At 45.1% G+C, this 17,206-nt stretch overlaps 1 protein-coding gene across 1 annotated transcript in view; it reads left to right on the top strand.

Annotated features, from left to right (window-relative positions):
* Positions 1-2,509: 2,509 nt before the first annotated feature.
* The window catches only part of SAXO1 (stabilizer of axonemal microtubules 1), a 55,424-nt gene continuing 40,727 nt past the window's right edge, over positions 2,510-17,206 (top strand). The window contains exon 1 of the mRNA XM_048849505.2: positions 2,510-2,580. Coding sequence (XP_048705462.2) covers positions 2,510-2,580 — 71 coding nt within the window. The remainder of the gene's footprint in view (positions 2,581-17,206) is intronic.

Raw genomic sequence — 17,206 nt, 5'->3', positions numbered from 1 at the left:
ATCATAGAATATCAGGGTTGGAAGGGACCTCAGGAGGTCATCTAGTCCAACCCCCTGCTCAAAGCAGGACCAATCCTCAACTAAATCATCCCACCCAGGGCTTTATCAAGCCTGACCTTAAAAACTTCTAAGGAAGGAGATTCCACCACCTCCCTAGGTAACACATTCCAGTGTTTCACCACCCTCCTAGTGAAAAAGTTTTTCCTAATATTCAACCTCAACCTCCCCCCTGCAACTTGAGACCATTACTCCTTGTTCTGTCATCTGCTACTACTGAGAACAGTCTAGATCTATCCTCTTCAGAACCCCTTTCAGGTAGTTGAAAGCAGCTATCAAATCCCCCCTCATTCTTCTCTTCCGCAGACTAAACAATCCCAGTTCCCTCAGCCTCTCCTCATAAGTTATGTGTTCCAGTCCCCTAATCATTTTTGTTGCCCTCTGCTGGACGTTTTCCAATTTTTCCACATTCTTCTTGTAGTGTGGAGCTCCAAACTGGACACAGTACTCCAGATGGGGCCTCACCAATGACGAATAGAGGGGAACGATCTGATCCCTCGATCTGTTGGCAATGCCCCTACTTATACATCCCAAAATACCATTGGTCTTCTTGGCAACAAGGGCACACTGTTGACTCATATTCTGCTTCTCGTCTACTGTCACCCCGAGGTCCTTTTCTGCAGAACTGCTGCCGAGCCATTCGGTCCCTAGTCTGTAGCGGTGCATGGGATTCTTCCGTCCTAAGTGCAGGACTCTGCACTTGTCCTTGTTGAACCTCATCTTTTGGCCCAGTCCTGTAATTTGTCTAGGTCTCTCTGTATCCTATCCCTGCCCTCCAGCGTATCTACCACTCCTCCCAGTTTAGTGGCATCCGCAAACTTGCTGAGGGTGCAATCCACACCATCCTCCAGATCATTAATGAAGATATTGAACAAAACCGGGCCCGGGACCGACCTTTGGGGCGCTCCGCTAGATACCGGCTGCCAACTAGACATGGAGCCATTGATCACTACCCATTGAGCCCAACAATCTAGCCAACTTTCTACCCACCTTGTAGTGCGTCCACCCCCAGCCCATACTTCTTTAACTTGCTGACAGGAATACTGTGGGAGACCGTGTCAAAAGCTTTGCTAAAGTCAAGGAATAACACGTCCACTGCTTTCCCTTCATCCACAGAACCAGTTATCTCACCATAGAAGGCAATTAAATTAGTCAGGCATGACTTGCCCTTGGTGAATCCATGCTGACTGTTCCTGATCACTTTCCTCTCCTCTAAGTGCTTCAGAATTGATTCCTTGAGGACCTGCTCTATGATTTTTCCGGAGACTGAGGTGAGGCTGACTGGCCTGTAGTTCCCAGGATCCTCCTCCTTCCCTTTTTTAAAGATTGGCACTACATTAGCCTTTTTCCAGTTTTCCGGGACTTCCCCCAATCACCATGAGTTTTCAAAGATCATGGCCAATGGCTCTGCAATCACATCTGCCAATTCCTTTAGCACTCTCGGATGCAACGCATCCGGCCCCATGGACTTGTGCACGTCCAGCTTTTCTAAATAGTCCCGAACCACTTCTTTCTCCACAGAGGGCTGGCCACCTCCTCCCCATTCTGTGCTGCCCAGTGCAGTAGTCTGGGAGCTGACCTTGTTTGTGAAGACAGAGGCAATAAAAGCATTGAGTACATTAGCTTTTTCCACATCCTCTGTCACTAGGTTGCCTCCTTCATTCAGTAAGGGGCCCACACTTTCCTTGGCTTTCTTCTTGTTGCCAACATACCTGAAGAAACCCTTCTTGTTACTCTTAACATCTCTCGCTAGCTGCAACTCCAGGTGTGATTTAGCCTACCCTAGACTTTGCACTTCAACTTCCCCACTCTGGAGGAGGAAATTCCATTCTTTCTTACCCAGCAGTCCTGCTCCACCAGCTGGGGCGAGCGCAGGTGGCTAGTGCCTAGATGTGACTACCTCGTCACTGTCTAGAAGAACTGGTCCTTAAACCATTAGTGGCCAGTCTATACAAGTGTGCGTCTCTCTCCCCCATAACATTTTTAAGTAGTGTAGACGAGACCCAAGTGTTCTATCCAGGTGCCAATCCAGCCTCCTTGTGCCCAGCCCAGGGGGAGGGGAGTCATTAATTGCCTGCAGTGTAGGGACTACGCTGGCAGCAGAGCTGAGCGCTAGGGCTTTCCCTGGTGACCTCACAAAGGCTCCCTGGGGGACCGGGAGGTTGTAATCCCCTGGACCCCGCAGTGCTGTTGAGGGCTGGAGGAGAAGCGAGATTGAGGAGAGGCTCGAGAGCAGAGGTGGCCGCAGGGAAGCGGACCAGCTGTGCTATGTAGTTCACGCAGCGCCGTTCTCACCTGCTGCAGAGAAGCCGGCTTCTAGCCCTGCCCCTGGCGCTTAGGGGAACTTTCTCCGAACCAAACCCTTGGAGGGGCTGCCACCGGAGCGGCTCTCGGTCCCAGAGCTTTCCGCTGCGGGGAGAGACAGCGGCTCTAGCTCCGGCCCATCGCCGGGATGTCTCCTCCCGTGACTCCGCCCAAGACCCTGCCCGCCAAGAAGTGCATCTGCCAGCTCTGCTCCTGCGGGTATGTCAGAGAGCCGGCCGGACTGGCAGCTTCAGGGCAGGACCCTGCTGCGCCGCCGCCATAGGAGAAGTCTCGCCCCCCAAAGCAGAGGTTTCCAGGTTGGATTTTGGTTAGATGTTAAATTCCCCTGGGCCTGGGGCAGGTGTGACTGCATCTGGTAGCCACTGCCCCAGTTGCTAAGATTTCACGGCGGAGGGGGAGGGGGATGAGTAAAGGGAAGAGGGGGAGAGAGGAGTTGGAGTAGATTGAAATCTTTTCTAAAATAATCTTATTAAAATATATAGGGGTGTAATTTTTCTGCGTTGGATCCATCTGCGACTGTATCACTCCATTATTTATAACTTGTTTTGTTTTATATTGTAAAATCTTCATTCTAATTTTTCATTATTTATTTCTAAACTTTCTTGTATGTAACTGAAATGTTCCCCCAATAAGAGAGCTTTAAACTTCTTGGCTAGAGTCATTCTGAGGGACTAGTATTCTTGTGACAAGTCTTTGCTCTCCTGTAGTGAAAAATGATAGTGCTTCTTAAAATGTGCTTGCTCCACAGGGTATGCAGGGTGAGAACGGGAGAAATGGAGCAGACACCTAAAAATAACACTGTTCATTCCTGACTTTCTAAATCTCAGTTCTCTAGTGGCTGCTTGTTCACAGCAGTGGTCTAGAAATAACCAGATCTCCTTTTTCATAGGATCCATCCTCCCAAATCTGCAGACGAAAGAGTAAGATCATCAATCAATACAGTCTTTCCGACTGCAGCTCAGTTCTGATAGTCACCATAGATTTAAGACTATAAAACACTCCTAACTTCCCTAGGGTGACCAGATGGCCCGATTTTATAGGGACAGTCCCAATTTTGGGGGCTTTTTCTTAAATAGGCTCCTATTACCCCCCCACTCCCACCCCGATTTTTTACACTTGCTGATCTGGTCACCCTAAACTTCCTCTTAAGGCAAAGGAAAGCTCTGAATAATAAATGAGGGGAAATAAAAATACTATAGTTTATACATTTATGTGAATGTTATCCTGAGATTAGTCTATGCTCCAACTTGCTTGGGCTTGTTAGTGAAAAGAATTCTGCTAAACACACTTTTGTATTTCAACTATGACAATAGAGAAATTTTTGCAAAATTTCCTTCTTTATTGTTCCCCCTTATGGTCTGTCTAGTCTGTCGGTCAACAATTTAAATTATATTATGTTAATTATTTTTTATTTAACGTTTATATTGTGGTAGAAACTAAAAGGTCACAACCAGGTTGGGCCCCATTGTGCTAGGTGCTCTACAAACATAATAAATGACCATCTCTGCTCCCAAGAATATAAAATCGAATATAATTGTATTAATCTAATCTACCTGTCTAGGTACTTGTATCAAACTCATGGTAATATATGAGCATCTCTGTTCATTCCTTTCATCTTTCTAGCTCTACTTAAAAAAAAAAAAAAATCCATGTCGATACCTCCACTTTTGGCTCTGTCTGGGAAATGTGACTGACTTCAAACAATGGTGAAGCTCTCAGACTGACATTGTGCTTTGGATGTGGTGATGGAGCTAAGTTTCTAGCTTTATGGACTGGATCCACCAAGATGTTGCGCATTTTGTCCCCTGCAGAGCAAAGTACTTAAGCACATATTTATCTTCAAGCACGTGAGTAATCTCATTGAAGTCAATGGAACTACTCACATGCTTTAAATTAAGCACATGGATGTTTTGCTGGGTTTGGGCCTGTTTTGGCAAAATCTGGGCCATGTTCTGGTCTCTGGTACATTTATCTTTTGATGGCAATGAGCTAACTTGCAGGAGTTAAGAGTGTTGAACATCCAAAAATGTTTCCGGCTGGGTTGTGAAGCTCAGGTATGCGGTTAAGGCTGTATATTTGGCTCCGAGCGTGAAAGGGCTGTTCACTCCTGGAACCCTTTTACTGCTTGCTGACTTGTGGAGTTGTCCATGCTGAAGGCAGCTACTTGCCCGCCCCTTAGTTTAATGAGGTGTGCAGCAATCTTGTTTTAGCTTAACTAATGTAAAGTGTTTTTATAATTATGCAAATTAGCTATTAGCACTTACCCAGTACTAAGCAATGTTCTCACTTACTGAGGATTGTGGTGACTTTTGTCCCTTATGGCCAATAAGAGTTTAAAAGTCAGTCTGGCTGTATCTTTTTCAGAATTAAAATTGAAGCCGAAACAATGCACTCTGCTCCTCTTGGGGAAAGACTGCCTCATGTTGCTTAACTGAACAATTAAAGAGGTGGAGTTGGTAAACCCCCAAAAGATTCTTGCCAAGATGTTGGCTGCTGGGTATAGATACAGTGTTGCACACATCTTTGTGCATCTTATTATTTGAAAACCAGGTCTTTAGTGTCCAAAGCTATATCCCACTGCAGCCTAGCGCAACTGTCATGAATATGTCACAGCCCAGATTTGCCCACCTTTAGCATGCTGGTGTAAAAAGGACCATTTTACTTACCTCTCATAGTTTGCCCAAAACATCAGAAAGCTGTTCTTACGTCCCCTCCTCACCAAAGGGGATAAGCGTTGTCACCAGAGGATGTTCCACAGTGCAGAGTATACATTGGTTTCAACTAACATTCCCAAGCGTTCACTTTCTGTAATATAACATCTGGTGTAGGTAGCTATAACAGAATACATCTGTCTACAATTTTAAGCAGGACAGCAGAGATCAAAATGTGTGATGTTTCTATAGAATGTCCTATAAAAACGCTGCACTTCCAGTGCCAATATGTTGGGCCATGCTTTTATTCTGTGTTTAAAAATAAATAGCCTAGAGGACAACATGAGTGAGGTGAGGGTACCAATTTTGAACATGCCTAGGTTTACCCATATGTCTTGCCTGACTTTCAAACATACATTGGTCATAAAAAAGTACCCTCAAAAAGTAAGCGGGTGAAACATCCCCACTCTCAGAATAGGAATACCCATCCTCCTCTTCTAAGGGAGGGGACGGACTGGGCTCGATTGGGGGTTGGGGATGGGGACCACAATAACCCGCATGTGACTTGCAAAGCATCCCCTGATTGATAGAAACATCTAATAAGGGGGCATCGGACTGCATGGAAATGGCCAAATCACTGTGTGCCATAGACGTCGGCCCCAAGTGGTGCGGTGCCGTGGGCGGGCCTGGTAATAACAAAGCCCCTGCTGCCTGGAGATACTAATACTGGCATTAGTAGCTCTGCTGCTGGAGGAGTCAGAGCTGCTGTGTTAAAAGCAGCCACAGCAGCAGGCTCCAAATGCAAAGGCACAGACAGTGCTGCCCTGAGCACGCCTGGAGCAAGTCGGCGCTGCAGGGGTCCGTAACTGAGCTGGGTGTTGGAGGATGAGCACAAGTCAGCACGGCAGGAGTCTATCACTGAGCTGGGCGTTGGAGGACGGGCAACCTCACAATGAGCTGGTGGTGCAGGCTGACAGCTTGGAGCTGACCCAGAGAGCAGAGGAGCTGGCAGCAGACAGCAGCAAACATGGACACCTGTGAAGTCTTCTAGGCTGCTGCCTCCCACTGAGAGGAGGAGCGAGGGGCTGCTTCTCTTCTTTCTGGAGACAGCAGAGGGTGAACCAACCCCTTTTCTCTCTGAGGAGGTCTTGTGAGGAGATCTTCCTCTGTGCTCCTCAGAGCAGCGATGCCTGTCACTGCTCACAGCCGCCACAGAGGCAGGAGCAGGCAGATCTCTGGAGATTAAAGCCATCACTGGGACACTTTTCATAGAGGACTCTCAAAATTTACAGTTTTTTGGTGGGGGGCAACATCACACCTGATTCCCTTGTACAGAGCAAAAACTAACCCAGAAAAAGCTAACACTTCCTAAAAGCGTTATACTAATCACTATGCTAAATACCTCATCGAAATCAGTAATTAACCATTTACAAAATTGTAATAAAATTTGCATTTGGAAAAAAGAGTCGACACTGCTCCCTGGATCCATCTCACAGCCAGGAGTGGTTAAAAGGAACTGAGGGTCAGTTGGTTGCTCTGCCCCCTGGCTACCCTCAAAGGGCTAGGGGCTGTAGGTCATCAGGGGAGCAGGTGCTACCAATGAGCACTGCTGGCTGTCAGAGCCCTCTGGTCTCCGGTGGTGCACGCGCACCGGAAGTGGAACACATGTAAACAAGTATTCAAAGCAGAAAAGCTGGCTACTGTGTCTTTAAGAATGATTATAAGGAGAACACAAATGTAGTTGTGGTCTGTCTTCATTCCTCAACCAGAACTTCCATTAATGCCCAGGGGAGTTGTGCATGCAGTTTGAGAGAAGTATATGGCCCTTAAGGGAAACATGCACTGTCTTGTTACAGGTATCAGGGGGTAGCCGTGTTAGTCTGTATCCACAAAAACAACAAGGAGTCCGGTGGCACCTTAAAGACTAACAGATTATTTGAGCATACGCTTTCGTGGGTAAAAACCTCACTTCTTCAGATGCATCAGTACTCATCTGGATGCAGGGAAGATAAGATTTTTCTTTAACCACCAGGGGGAGTCAGAAGGACACTTTTGAAGCTCCAAGAATCTTATGTTCAATTTTGTTAGCACTTTAAGAGGGTAGGAAAGGAATCTTATTTGAGCTAGTTCTAGTATAATGAGTGAATTGCTGGGATGTTGATCCCATTTGGCTTCCCCATATTTTCTAAAAATTGTAATGATACTCAGCACTCATCTAACATGTTGTATCTGCGAATGCTGCCCAGACATCCGCTAATTAATTATAAATAGTATTTATGAATGGTTTTAGATCTGGTGTATATCTTTTATTCCTTTAGGGGCAAACCCAGCCCCCCTCCACATGAGTTCATAAGATCTGAAAAAATGGTGGAATGGCACGGACTTTGTTGCCTGGAGCATGTGGGAGATGATGCTGGGGTTCTGTCAGGTTCTGTGCACCATGGATCAGTGCTCCATGTTGGTTCTCTGTGCTGCACCGCACCACAGTGAGGAGGGGGTTTGGGGTAGGCCGGGGGAGGGAGTGTGGCCAGTGAGCTCACAGCTATGTGGATTGTAATGAGGCCCACACTGAATCAGGGCAGGGAATAGAGCAACGCTGGGCTCGGGAGGCATGTTCTTTGTGGAGGAACAGTTTAAAAGGACACTGGTAGCCCAGGAGAAGGGAGGAATTAGCTCTATATGGCACAAAGAAGCAAAACTGATGCTGAGAGCTGTGCAGGGAGTGGCAATGGCTTTGTGAAGGCTGCTCTAGCAGCAAAGTCTCGGGTCCCTGTGCCAGTCAGAGTTGAAGTCCCTCTCTTAGGGCCTGACTGAACTGGATGATAAGAAACTGAGGGAAGCCTACTAAGCCTGTGATCATGTGCCAAACTGAGGCACTCCAGACTAGGAGGAAGTGACTCAGGGGAAACACAATTTTGGGGTAGCTCAGCAACTGGGCTGGACACTTTGAGAGTCCCCTAAGGCCCTGGGTCAGGGCCCAGTGGAGTGGGTGGGCCTCAGTCCCCCTACCTTGTTTTCCCCTGTCATCTGCAAGCTCCTTGGTAGTAACCAAGCTCTGAGGGACCAATCAGAGCACAAGGGGGTGAATGAGGCTGCAGCTGGAGTCCCCTCTGGATGACTAGAGTGGCAGAAACTGTAAGGCCATGAGCTGACCACAAGGCCAGCTGGCCACCAGAACTTCCCTCTACATGGATCCATTGGCAAAAAACACCCCCTTGTAAGGTGACCTCAGGGACAAGTTGCTGTGGCCCAGCCAGCTTGGTGCTCTGTGGCCTGAATAAAAAGTTCTGTTTTACTTCTCCCTTGAGTATCTTGTGCAAAACCTATTTACTCCCATTGGAGTAACATTTGGCCCTTGATAATTACATTTGCCAATAGAGTGAAGCCGCCTTATCTGGTCACTCAAAGGATGAACAAAACTCAATGGAGGTAATCTTCTAATAGACTGGAGCAGAATTTTGTTCACTACATTTGGGGATATGTTGACGTGGTCTCCTAAGGCTGGAGCTTGCCTAACAATGACCCTCTGCTTTCACTGAATGCATTACGGGAAGAATGGGCTGAATTCATCTCTGGTGTAACCCTTGTGTGTTTTCACAGGGAGGAATTCGGCCAACAAAACTAACACTGCTTAACTATCCATGATAGTAAGTGGGAATTCTTGACCTGTTGGCTTAAATCCAGTATGGTATGATCATGTCTGATGCACCCTCTCTCAGGCATCCTTGCCCCTGGGGTGGGATGGACTCAGTTGGATGTATTCTGCCTCCTACTGCCATGATTATACTTCGGATTAAAAACTAGCAAACCCTGACGTCTTCATTTCAGTCTCCCCCAGGGGCGGGCATTAGCATTCCTTCCGTGGAATGGATTTATTTCAAAAACTATTTTAAGTATCTGCAAAGTATCATTTTGTGGGTCTTCTCTTTTCATTTTAGAGGGGGAGTGAGCATGAGTGGGATGATGGCCCCTCTGGGTATGTCTACGCAGTAATAAAAACCCCATGGCTGGCCATGCCAGCTGACTTGGGCTCACGGGGACCAAATTAAGGGGCTGTTTAATTGCAGTCTGGCATTTGGGCTGCAGCTCGGAGACCCTCCCACCTCGCTTAACACCGACCCTATAAGCCCAGAATTGGAGAAACTTTCTCTTCTTCCCACCCCCACCCTACCCTTGTAAGGAGGCCTGGATGTTAGTTGTCTCGCAACTTGTTAACTCCACTCCTCCTGCCACTTGAGCATGAACCGAGATGCACATCCACGTATCTATAGTGAGTGAACATTCTGGCCCCCTCCTTGCTGCTGGTGCAGGAAGTGAATGATGAAAGAAAGCCTTTGCATGGCTGTATGTTCCCTGCCACTAAACCACCAATCCAGATGTTTCCATTCTTTATTTTATTTTCTAAGCTGGGAAGGAATCCTGAGCAGTTGGATGGCTGTGTCAGTGTCGTCTTCATGTTAATTGTTTGCTCTTAAGACCGTCTGTGCCCGGTCTCAGCTGTCTTCCTCTGTTAGGGAACTAACTTTTTTCCTTTTTTATTTAAAAAAAAAATCCTTTTCACCTAGGAGGTGTATGTGTGCTTTGGTTAGGGGGGTCCAATGGGATCCTTGTTTGAAGGCCTGAGTGTATTTTTGGCCTGATAGATAAGCTGTGTCATAAAGCTAGAAGCAACACTCGCCCTGAGGAGGCTGCTGTTAGTTAAAGAGAGAATTGAGCAACTCCAGGGTGGATGGTGGTAGGGACAGGATTTTACAGAGTAATTACACATTGCTGAGGAAGGAAAAAAGTGAAACCTAGAATCTCTGAAGAATTACGCTTGTATTTTGTATCAAAGCCAGGGACTGGATTTCATATTTTCTATCTTGGGTACAACACTGAACAATTAACACCTGCAGATATAGGGTGAATATGAAAAATGGTCAGTAAGTTTAGCATTTATGGATCAAAAGATGAAGGGAGGTTACATGGGTAAATGATGCTGTGTAGGGAGGTGAGACGGCTCCAAAGGGTCCTGTGTGAAGATGGAATTTGTGGGCATTACAATGAGTAACTTGCCCCTTTTGACTTAGGTCGGCATGGTTCTCATCAGCACAGACCGCACCTCAAAGAAGATGGGCATCCGTAGTCTGCATTTGCAGTGGGGCCAATGTCATAAAGCATGGGGAGAAGGTGTGATCAGAGGCTGGTTTAGCTTGGTGAGCAAAGGCTCAGGAATTGGGGATGGGGGTGGGGTAAGTAGGTTTGCTCATCTGTGTGTAGTATATCACTCGGGTGGAGTTGCCATGGGTTACAGCTGCGCTGTGGCCTGGTGTGAGTTCTGCCTAGCCAGCTGCAGTGCTTGTGTAAGTGCATCTGGGATAACTGGGGACTATGCCTGGCTCTGGCTGACCCCTTGTTTTAAGAGTGCTGCGGCCTACACTGCTTCCATGTGATCTGTGATCACCGGATGCTGTCCTCATCCCTATGCCCTTCCCCCCGTCGCTTGTAAACTGCTCTACAATACACGTAGCCTCACGTGTCAATGGCTGACAGCATTTAGGAGTGATCTGGTTGCCTTGAGCAGGGCTTCATAACCTTGACGCCCCAGTCTGTGGGAAGCTGTTTAGCTGTCTGTGTCTGGAGCAATGTGTGTGGGCTCACAGCTGGGGAACTCCCTGTAACTATCACAGAGCAAAGAGACACACACATCGCCCACAGTTAGTCCATCTGTGTCTTTTTATTTTGGGTATATTAACACTTCTGCATAGCATTTCACATCTGGTGGTGCTTTTCCATGGTACTGACAGTGGTTTCTGATCATTTAAACACAGTCACACCAGCCGTCAATCTGGTCCATGATTGTCTTAGTCACTGGTTTACCTACTGTGTGGCTATTCAACCATCCCATCCAGCTGCATGCATTTCAGCAGTTAACATTACAGATGTCCTGCCGTGATATCTGCAAGAAGCTGGGTTTGGGTTACATGTACAACGCTGCACACAGCCAGCGGCACCATAACACTATTGTGCAAATGATTTGTGTTTGTGGCAAGACGCTTACGGTGTGCAACACAACATTGCCTCGTCAATAGGCAATATTTATTTTATTTTTAATTAAGCACTGACAAAGTATTTGATTCTGTACAAGAGGCAAATAGACACAGTTCTTGTCCCAAACATCTTATAGCCTAAAACGTAGACAAAGATCTAACTAACAAACAACCTCCCCTCAACAACAACAACAATAACAAAAAACAACCCACAGCAAACAAAACAAACAAGCACGCACACACCAAAAGAAACCCCACTGGGAGACCGAGAGGATGGATGTATTTTTAAAAAGTGAAATCAGGATGATCTAGTGTTTGAATAAAGAGAGGGAGGGAACCTGGCACCCTGGCCAGAGAGGTTGTTTCAGGCCTAAAAGGTGGCATGAAAAGGAGTGGGAGAAAGAAACAAAGGAAGAGGAGGGACTGGCATCACTGTTGAGTGGGTGAAGTAGGACATAAGAGACAAGAGCACAGATGTATGCGGGAGCAACGTTGTGCAGAACATAGCCTTCGATGTGACAAGGCACATAAGGGGGAACTTACCTGGTTCTTTGACATGGCCTGGAGCAGGATGTGCTAAAGCACCTACACCTCAGTGGATACTCTTTCCACATTCCCCCCTCCCCGCCCCCCCACCGGCTCTCTTACGTAATGCACAACCATGTTTAGGATCTAGGTCAGCTTGTGGTAATGGGAAGAATGCTAAGAACTCTTGACAGTAACCTCTCCAGGGGTCTTGCTCTGATTTGCAGTATTGGGTGCTGTTGACTTCAGGTGAGGGCATACTCAATTTGTAGATCATGTATGCAGTTGGCTGCATTTCTAATAAAGGAAAACCAAATAAGATCCCAATACCAATATGCAGAGCCTTACGCAGAAGTTGCATTGCCTTCAGTTCAGGTATGTAATTCATTCTTTTCAGAGGCTAGATTGCAGGGGAAAAAAGGTTGTACTTTTCCAAACTTTGTCCACAAAATAAGCTCCCCCCATTTAAGTTGTCAAAACAAGACTCTATTCATAGTAGATCCTACAGATGTTCAAAACATGATTGTGCAGCTCTCTGAGCTCAGCTGGGCTCCTTTGCTCCCTCTTGGTGGGTCTTGTATATGCCCAGGGCATTGCTAGGCTCCTTGGGCTTGGCTCTTTCTTGATTGGGGGAAATCAAGTGGGGGTATTGTTCCATGCCCTCTACAGATTCACATAGACCTCTCTACGTTAGTTACACTTCCTACACAGTTTTGAGATTTTTCTTCACAAACAGCTTCTTTCTGTCTTTTGAGTTGAGATTCTGGAGAACAAGATAGTAGCTTCAGAGAGGTGCTAGCAAGATATATTGGCATACACTGGCTGTTAACTCAGTTGTTGTATTTTTTTGAAATGATATTGTGGCAAAATTGTTGTCAGTGGGCACTCAGCCCCTTTGAATATCAAGCCATTTATTTTGGTCTCTAGTAAGAATATAGGAATCTAAATGCAGGTTTCCTTTTCCTTTTGGAAAATCTTGGCCTATAATGTTATGATGGCATTTTGGTACTTCATTCAGTTGTTACGGTCAATGAGGTATGAACAATCAACGCCAATCAGACAACACTGTATATTTTGATCAGGCTAGTTTTGCATATATAGGCATCTATAATAAAAAACATTTTTTAATGAGCTGCATGTCATCACTCTGTCATTTGCAAGAGAATTCTTCTTCCAATGCTGAATACCAAGTCCAAAAATATTGCTAATAATTCTTCTCCTGACATGCTTTTATACCAACTCCAGACATTCAGTGCAGTGATACATTGCCAGAAGCTGGAGACAGTAATGCTAGGATGCTGAGTGATTTCATTCCCCTGTGAAAGGGGAATTTTCCAGATTACTCTTGCCAGTTCTTTCTCTCTCCTCTAGCAGACCTTGCCAGATGGACTGTGCAGTTTTTAATATTTATTTTTAGATTTTTCTTGAGCCTTGCATGGAGCATTTACTCTCTTTTCCAGTGAGGGCTGGTATGGGATGGGGGCACCGGAATGGGGGGGGGGCAGTGGGCCATGGCCCCATCACTTTTTACCCCCCCTTAAGGGCGAGGAGGTGGAGAGGAATGAGCAGGGCCTCAGGGGAAGGGGCAGGGTGGGGCCAAGTTCTGGCAACCAGTGGGCCCCCCCCTCACTTCTAGGGAGCTTCCAGTGCTCCTGGGATAGGAACCATAAGGCTGAGAAACCTGCTTAAAGTTTAGATAAGCATTTCAGTGTTCCGACCCTTCACCAAACTTTTTCTGAACTGGGATAAGCTGAAACTTCAAAACTTATTGAGGATCAGAAATTCTGAATTTTTTTTCCTGAAACATTGAAACAATCCTTTTACAAATGTTTTGATGTCAAAATGTAATTATATGTGTGTATATGTAATATAATATAATATATAACATTGAATTCAAAGTTAATTTTTAAACATCATTTTGGTTCAGCTTCTAAACTCAGAACAAAATGAAACAAGCAAGTAAGTTGAAATATTGCTGAAATTGGCACAGTCCATGAAACATTTCAAACAGTATTTTCCAGCAGAAAACTGTTCTGTTGGACATTTTTTGAACAGCTTTAGTTATAATAGTGCTTGGGGATCAGCTGTCTGACAGCTCAGATAAGTGCTCTGAGATGCTTTTAGAGGCAGTTTTCAGGAGCTGTAGGTACTGGTACAGTTGTTCTGAGGCTGCGTAAGTCAGCTAGGAGTTTATGGCCCTCAATTCATTCTCCAGTTCCTTTCTTGGATCTTATCTTTCTCTTTGATAAAGTGTAGGTTTGAATTTTTTCAGGAGATATCTAAGTATTGTATTTCCTGTCCCTTGAGGTACCATAATATTTTTGACAGCCATGTGCTGTCACTTATGAGAGCCTCAGCTACATGAGGGGATCATAGAAAGCGTCACACCTAATCCTTCACTACATGACCTGCCAAAGTGCTGTGGCAGACAGTTCTTCGTTTTGTACCTTTGGTACTGTTTGAGAGTTAATTGACATTAATCGGTAATGTCTCCACTGTGATCTGTAACAGGAACATGTATTTTAACCTAAGTGTCTCATAGATAGTAGCCTTCATAGAACTTACATTTTGATCAATGAATTAAGTTCTAATTAGTTAATTTTTTAAAGTCTCTTGAGATCCTTAGAGAAAGGGTCCTAAATTATTTCAAATTATTATTATTATGTATTTCGTGTTCTGTTTGGAAATTTTAAGCATCTAAACTGATGCAGGAGAGCAAATTTCTGATCCCCATTTCTTATCTCCTCTCCCACTTCTACTGAGACAGAGAGCACTCATTTGGTTGGCTCTGCAGATGAATAGCTGTTCGTTGGAGTTAGGTTTCACATGCCCAAGTCCATTCTTGCCTCCCCTTGTAGAAGGGAATAATCACTCACAGATTTCTAGCATCCCTCTGTATTCATTGTCTAGTAAGGAGGAACTATGCCCAACTGTCTAGACTAACACAAAGAATGTAAAAGAAACAAGATTTCCTAGCTGGGAAAGTGAAATAATGGACCAGATCCTCAGCTGTTGTAAATCAACAGAAACTCTCTTGAAATCAATGGAACACCAATTTTCACCAGTTGAAGATCTGGTCAGATTTATACTTTAATTTGCTTAGCTTCGAGTAAAGTTAGTATTGAAGAATTTAATTAATATACATCCACAGTAAATGGCAGAATATACTTTTGACAAGTAGCTGGGCTGACTGATTTATTTGGCTAATTGAGTACAGTAACTGGTACCTTTTATATTGAATCAGGTTTATAACTCTGAGCATTTCCATACAAGTTACTTAGTTATGACCTCACTAGAGACGTTGTATTCAATGGGAAAATGAGAACTATGAAAGGAGTCACCACTTCACTACTGAATGAAAGAGACAGATTCATGCCTGGTTTGTGTCTCATGAGGTCTCTGTTACAGCACCTCATATACTGCTTGGATACTGTAAAGTATGACACAATGAACAGAGAGTAGGACTATCTAGGTCTAGTCTCTAGACTATGGTTCAGTCACCAAAAAGACTCATAGTTGTTTTTAGCATTGTAACTGTGAAGGTCCCAGGTTATGAGACAGACAAGGTAAGTGAGGCAATATCATTTATTGGACCAACTTCTGTTCCCTCAGGTGACGCTGGTCCAATAAACTATATTATCTCACCCACCTTGTGTCTCTCATAAAAGTTTCATGCATTCTTTAGCATCCTGACTTCTTCTAACCAGAAGATGGCAGCATTCTACTAACCAACCATGTGCTATAACTCCAGCCAGCGACTTTGTGTCATGCCTGTGTTATCCTCTGGCATATAAGAGAAGGAACAAATAATTCTAATCAGGCATATTTCTGTCACATAGTGTTGTGTGATGGATGGATACGGTGTTAAATACGTTGAGCTGAATAGCTTGTCACAGCTCAACAGTTCACAGTAAGAAAGAGGAAATTGCAAAGAATCAGGTTTCAAAGAGTTCAGTAGGTTTAGAGATTTATAAATCTCTCGGCATCACATAGCTTTAAATGGCACAGATTTTTAAACATAGACTTACTCAATTCAGACACAAAAATGTGCATTGTGCAAACTGATAGAGGGACTGCCATTTACCATGTGTATGTACAGTGACTAGCACAATGGGGTCCTCACATAGTAAAGGCCCCTAGGCACTTCACAAGACAATAAAGAAATAATATAAACAGATTCAAATGGTTTATTAGGCTCTCTGTGGCCAATCCTTAGACAGAGTGACTGGTATTAAAAGGGGGGAAAAAGTTACAATTCTTCTAGGGCAAATTTAATAGATTTTCTTTTTAAGTCCAGAAGGGACCATTGGATCATCTCTTCTGGCCTCCTGATGAACACAGGCTGTAGACTTTCACCCAGTAATTTCTGTATCAAGCCTAGAACTTTTGGTTGAGGTAGAAAGTCTTTTAAACTCTTGATTGAACGACCCCAAGTGATGGGGAATCCACCACATCCCTTGATATGTTGTTCCAGTGGTTAGTTACCCTTGCTGGTAAAAATGTGTGCCAATTTCCTCTTTGATTTTGTCTAGCTTCAATTTCCAGTCACCGCATCTCATACCTGTGTCTGTTAGATTAAAGCAGAGGTTCTCAAACTGGGGGTTGGGACCCCTCGGGGTCATGAGGCTATTACATGGGGGGTCGCAAGCTGTCAGCCTCCAACCCAAACCCCGCTTGCCTCCAGCATTTATAATGGTGTTAAATATATTAAAAAGTGTTTTTAATTTATAAAGGAGGTCACACTCAGAGGCTTGCTATGTGAAAGGGGTCACCAGTAGAAAAGTTTGAGACCCACGGGATTAAAGAGCCCTCTCCTATTAGAAATCTCCATGGGTTGGTACTTGTAGACTGTGATCAAGTCCCCTCCCTAACCTTCTCGTAACCATTTCTCGTTGGCAATTTGGGAACCTTAGTAACTTTTCAAATGACCTTGAGGGGGAGATTTTCTAAAGCACCAAGGGATTTGGGCACATAAACCCCACTGACTTTCAATTGGACATGTGTTCCTAAAACACCTAGTTGCTTTAGAAAATCTCCCCTTTAGCCTGTATATCTCTGGACATCAAAGGCAGACATAGGCTTATTCAGCCACACATTCGTCCTTTTCATGTCTCATGAACCCACCTGATGTGCCAGCCAGAACAGCCTGCACAGTCTGCTGTCCATACTCCCATCTGATTGGAGCCACAGGTCCTCAACAAAGCCAGAATTCTCTAAGGGCCTGATTAAAAGCCCTTTCCAGTAATGGAAAGACTCTCTTTGATTTCAATAGGCTCTGGATCAGGCCCTAAATGTCCTCTCCCGCTTTCTATTTGGAAAGCTCCACCATGTTGCCTCCTGATGCATGTAATAGGAGCAAGAAAGGTTGCAGAGCCTCATAAAAGAGAAAGGAGTTCTAACAGCCTGAGCAGGGGTTACAAGAAGGCCGTCATGGTCATTGGGTGTCCTGTTAGGGACATCCAGTCACAGGTGTGGGAGAGAGGCCCTGCATTTGTTGTGTTGGAGAAAACCTCGTCCAAGTTAGGGTCAGCTCAGGCACTGTGCATGTCATGAGACAGTAAGGAGTGTGGCACAGGGTTGAGTGTGACATACAGCCAGCATGTAGACCCTGTAGGGATC

This window comes from Caretta caretta, chromosome 5 (assembly GCF_965140235.1).
Source record: "Caretta caretta isolate rCarCar2 chromosome 5, rCarCar1.hap1, whole genome shotgun sequence".
Classification (NCBI taxonomy): Eukaryota; Metazoa; Chordata; order Testudines; family Cheloniidae; genus Caretta; species Caretta caretta.
Note: the sequence above shows the minus strand (reverse complement) of the source record. Positions and strands in the feature narration are given on the sequence as shown.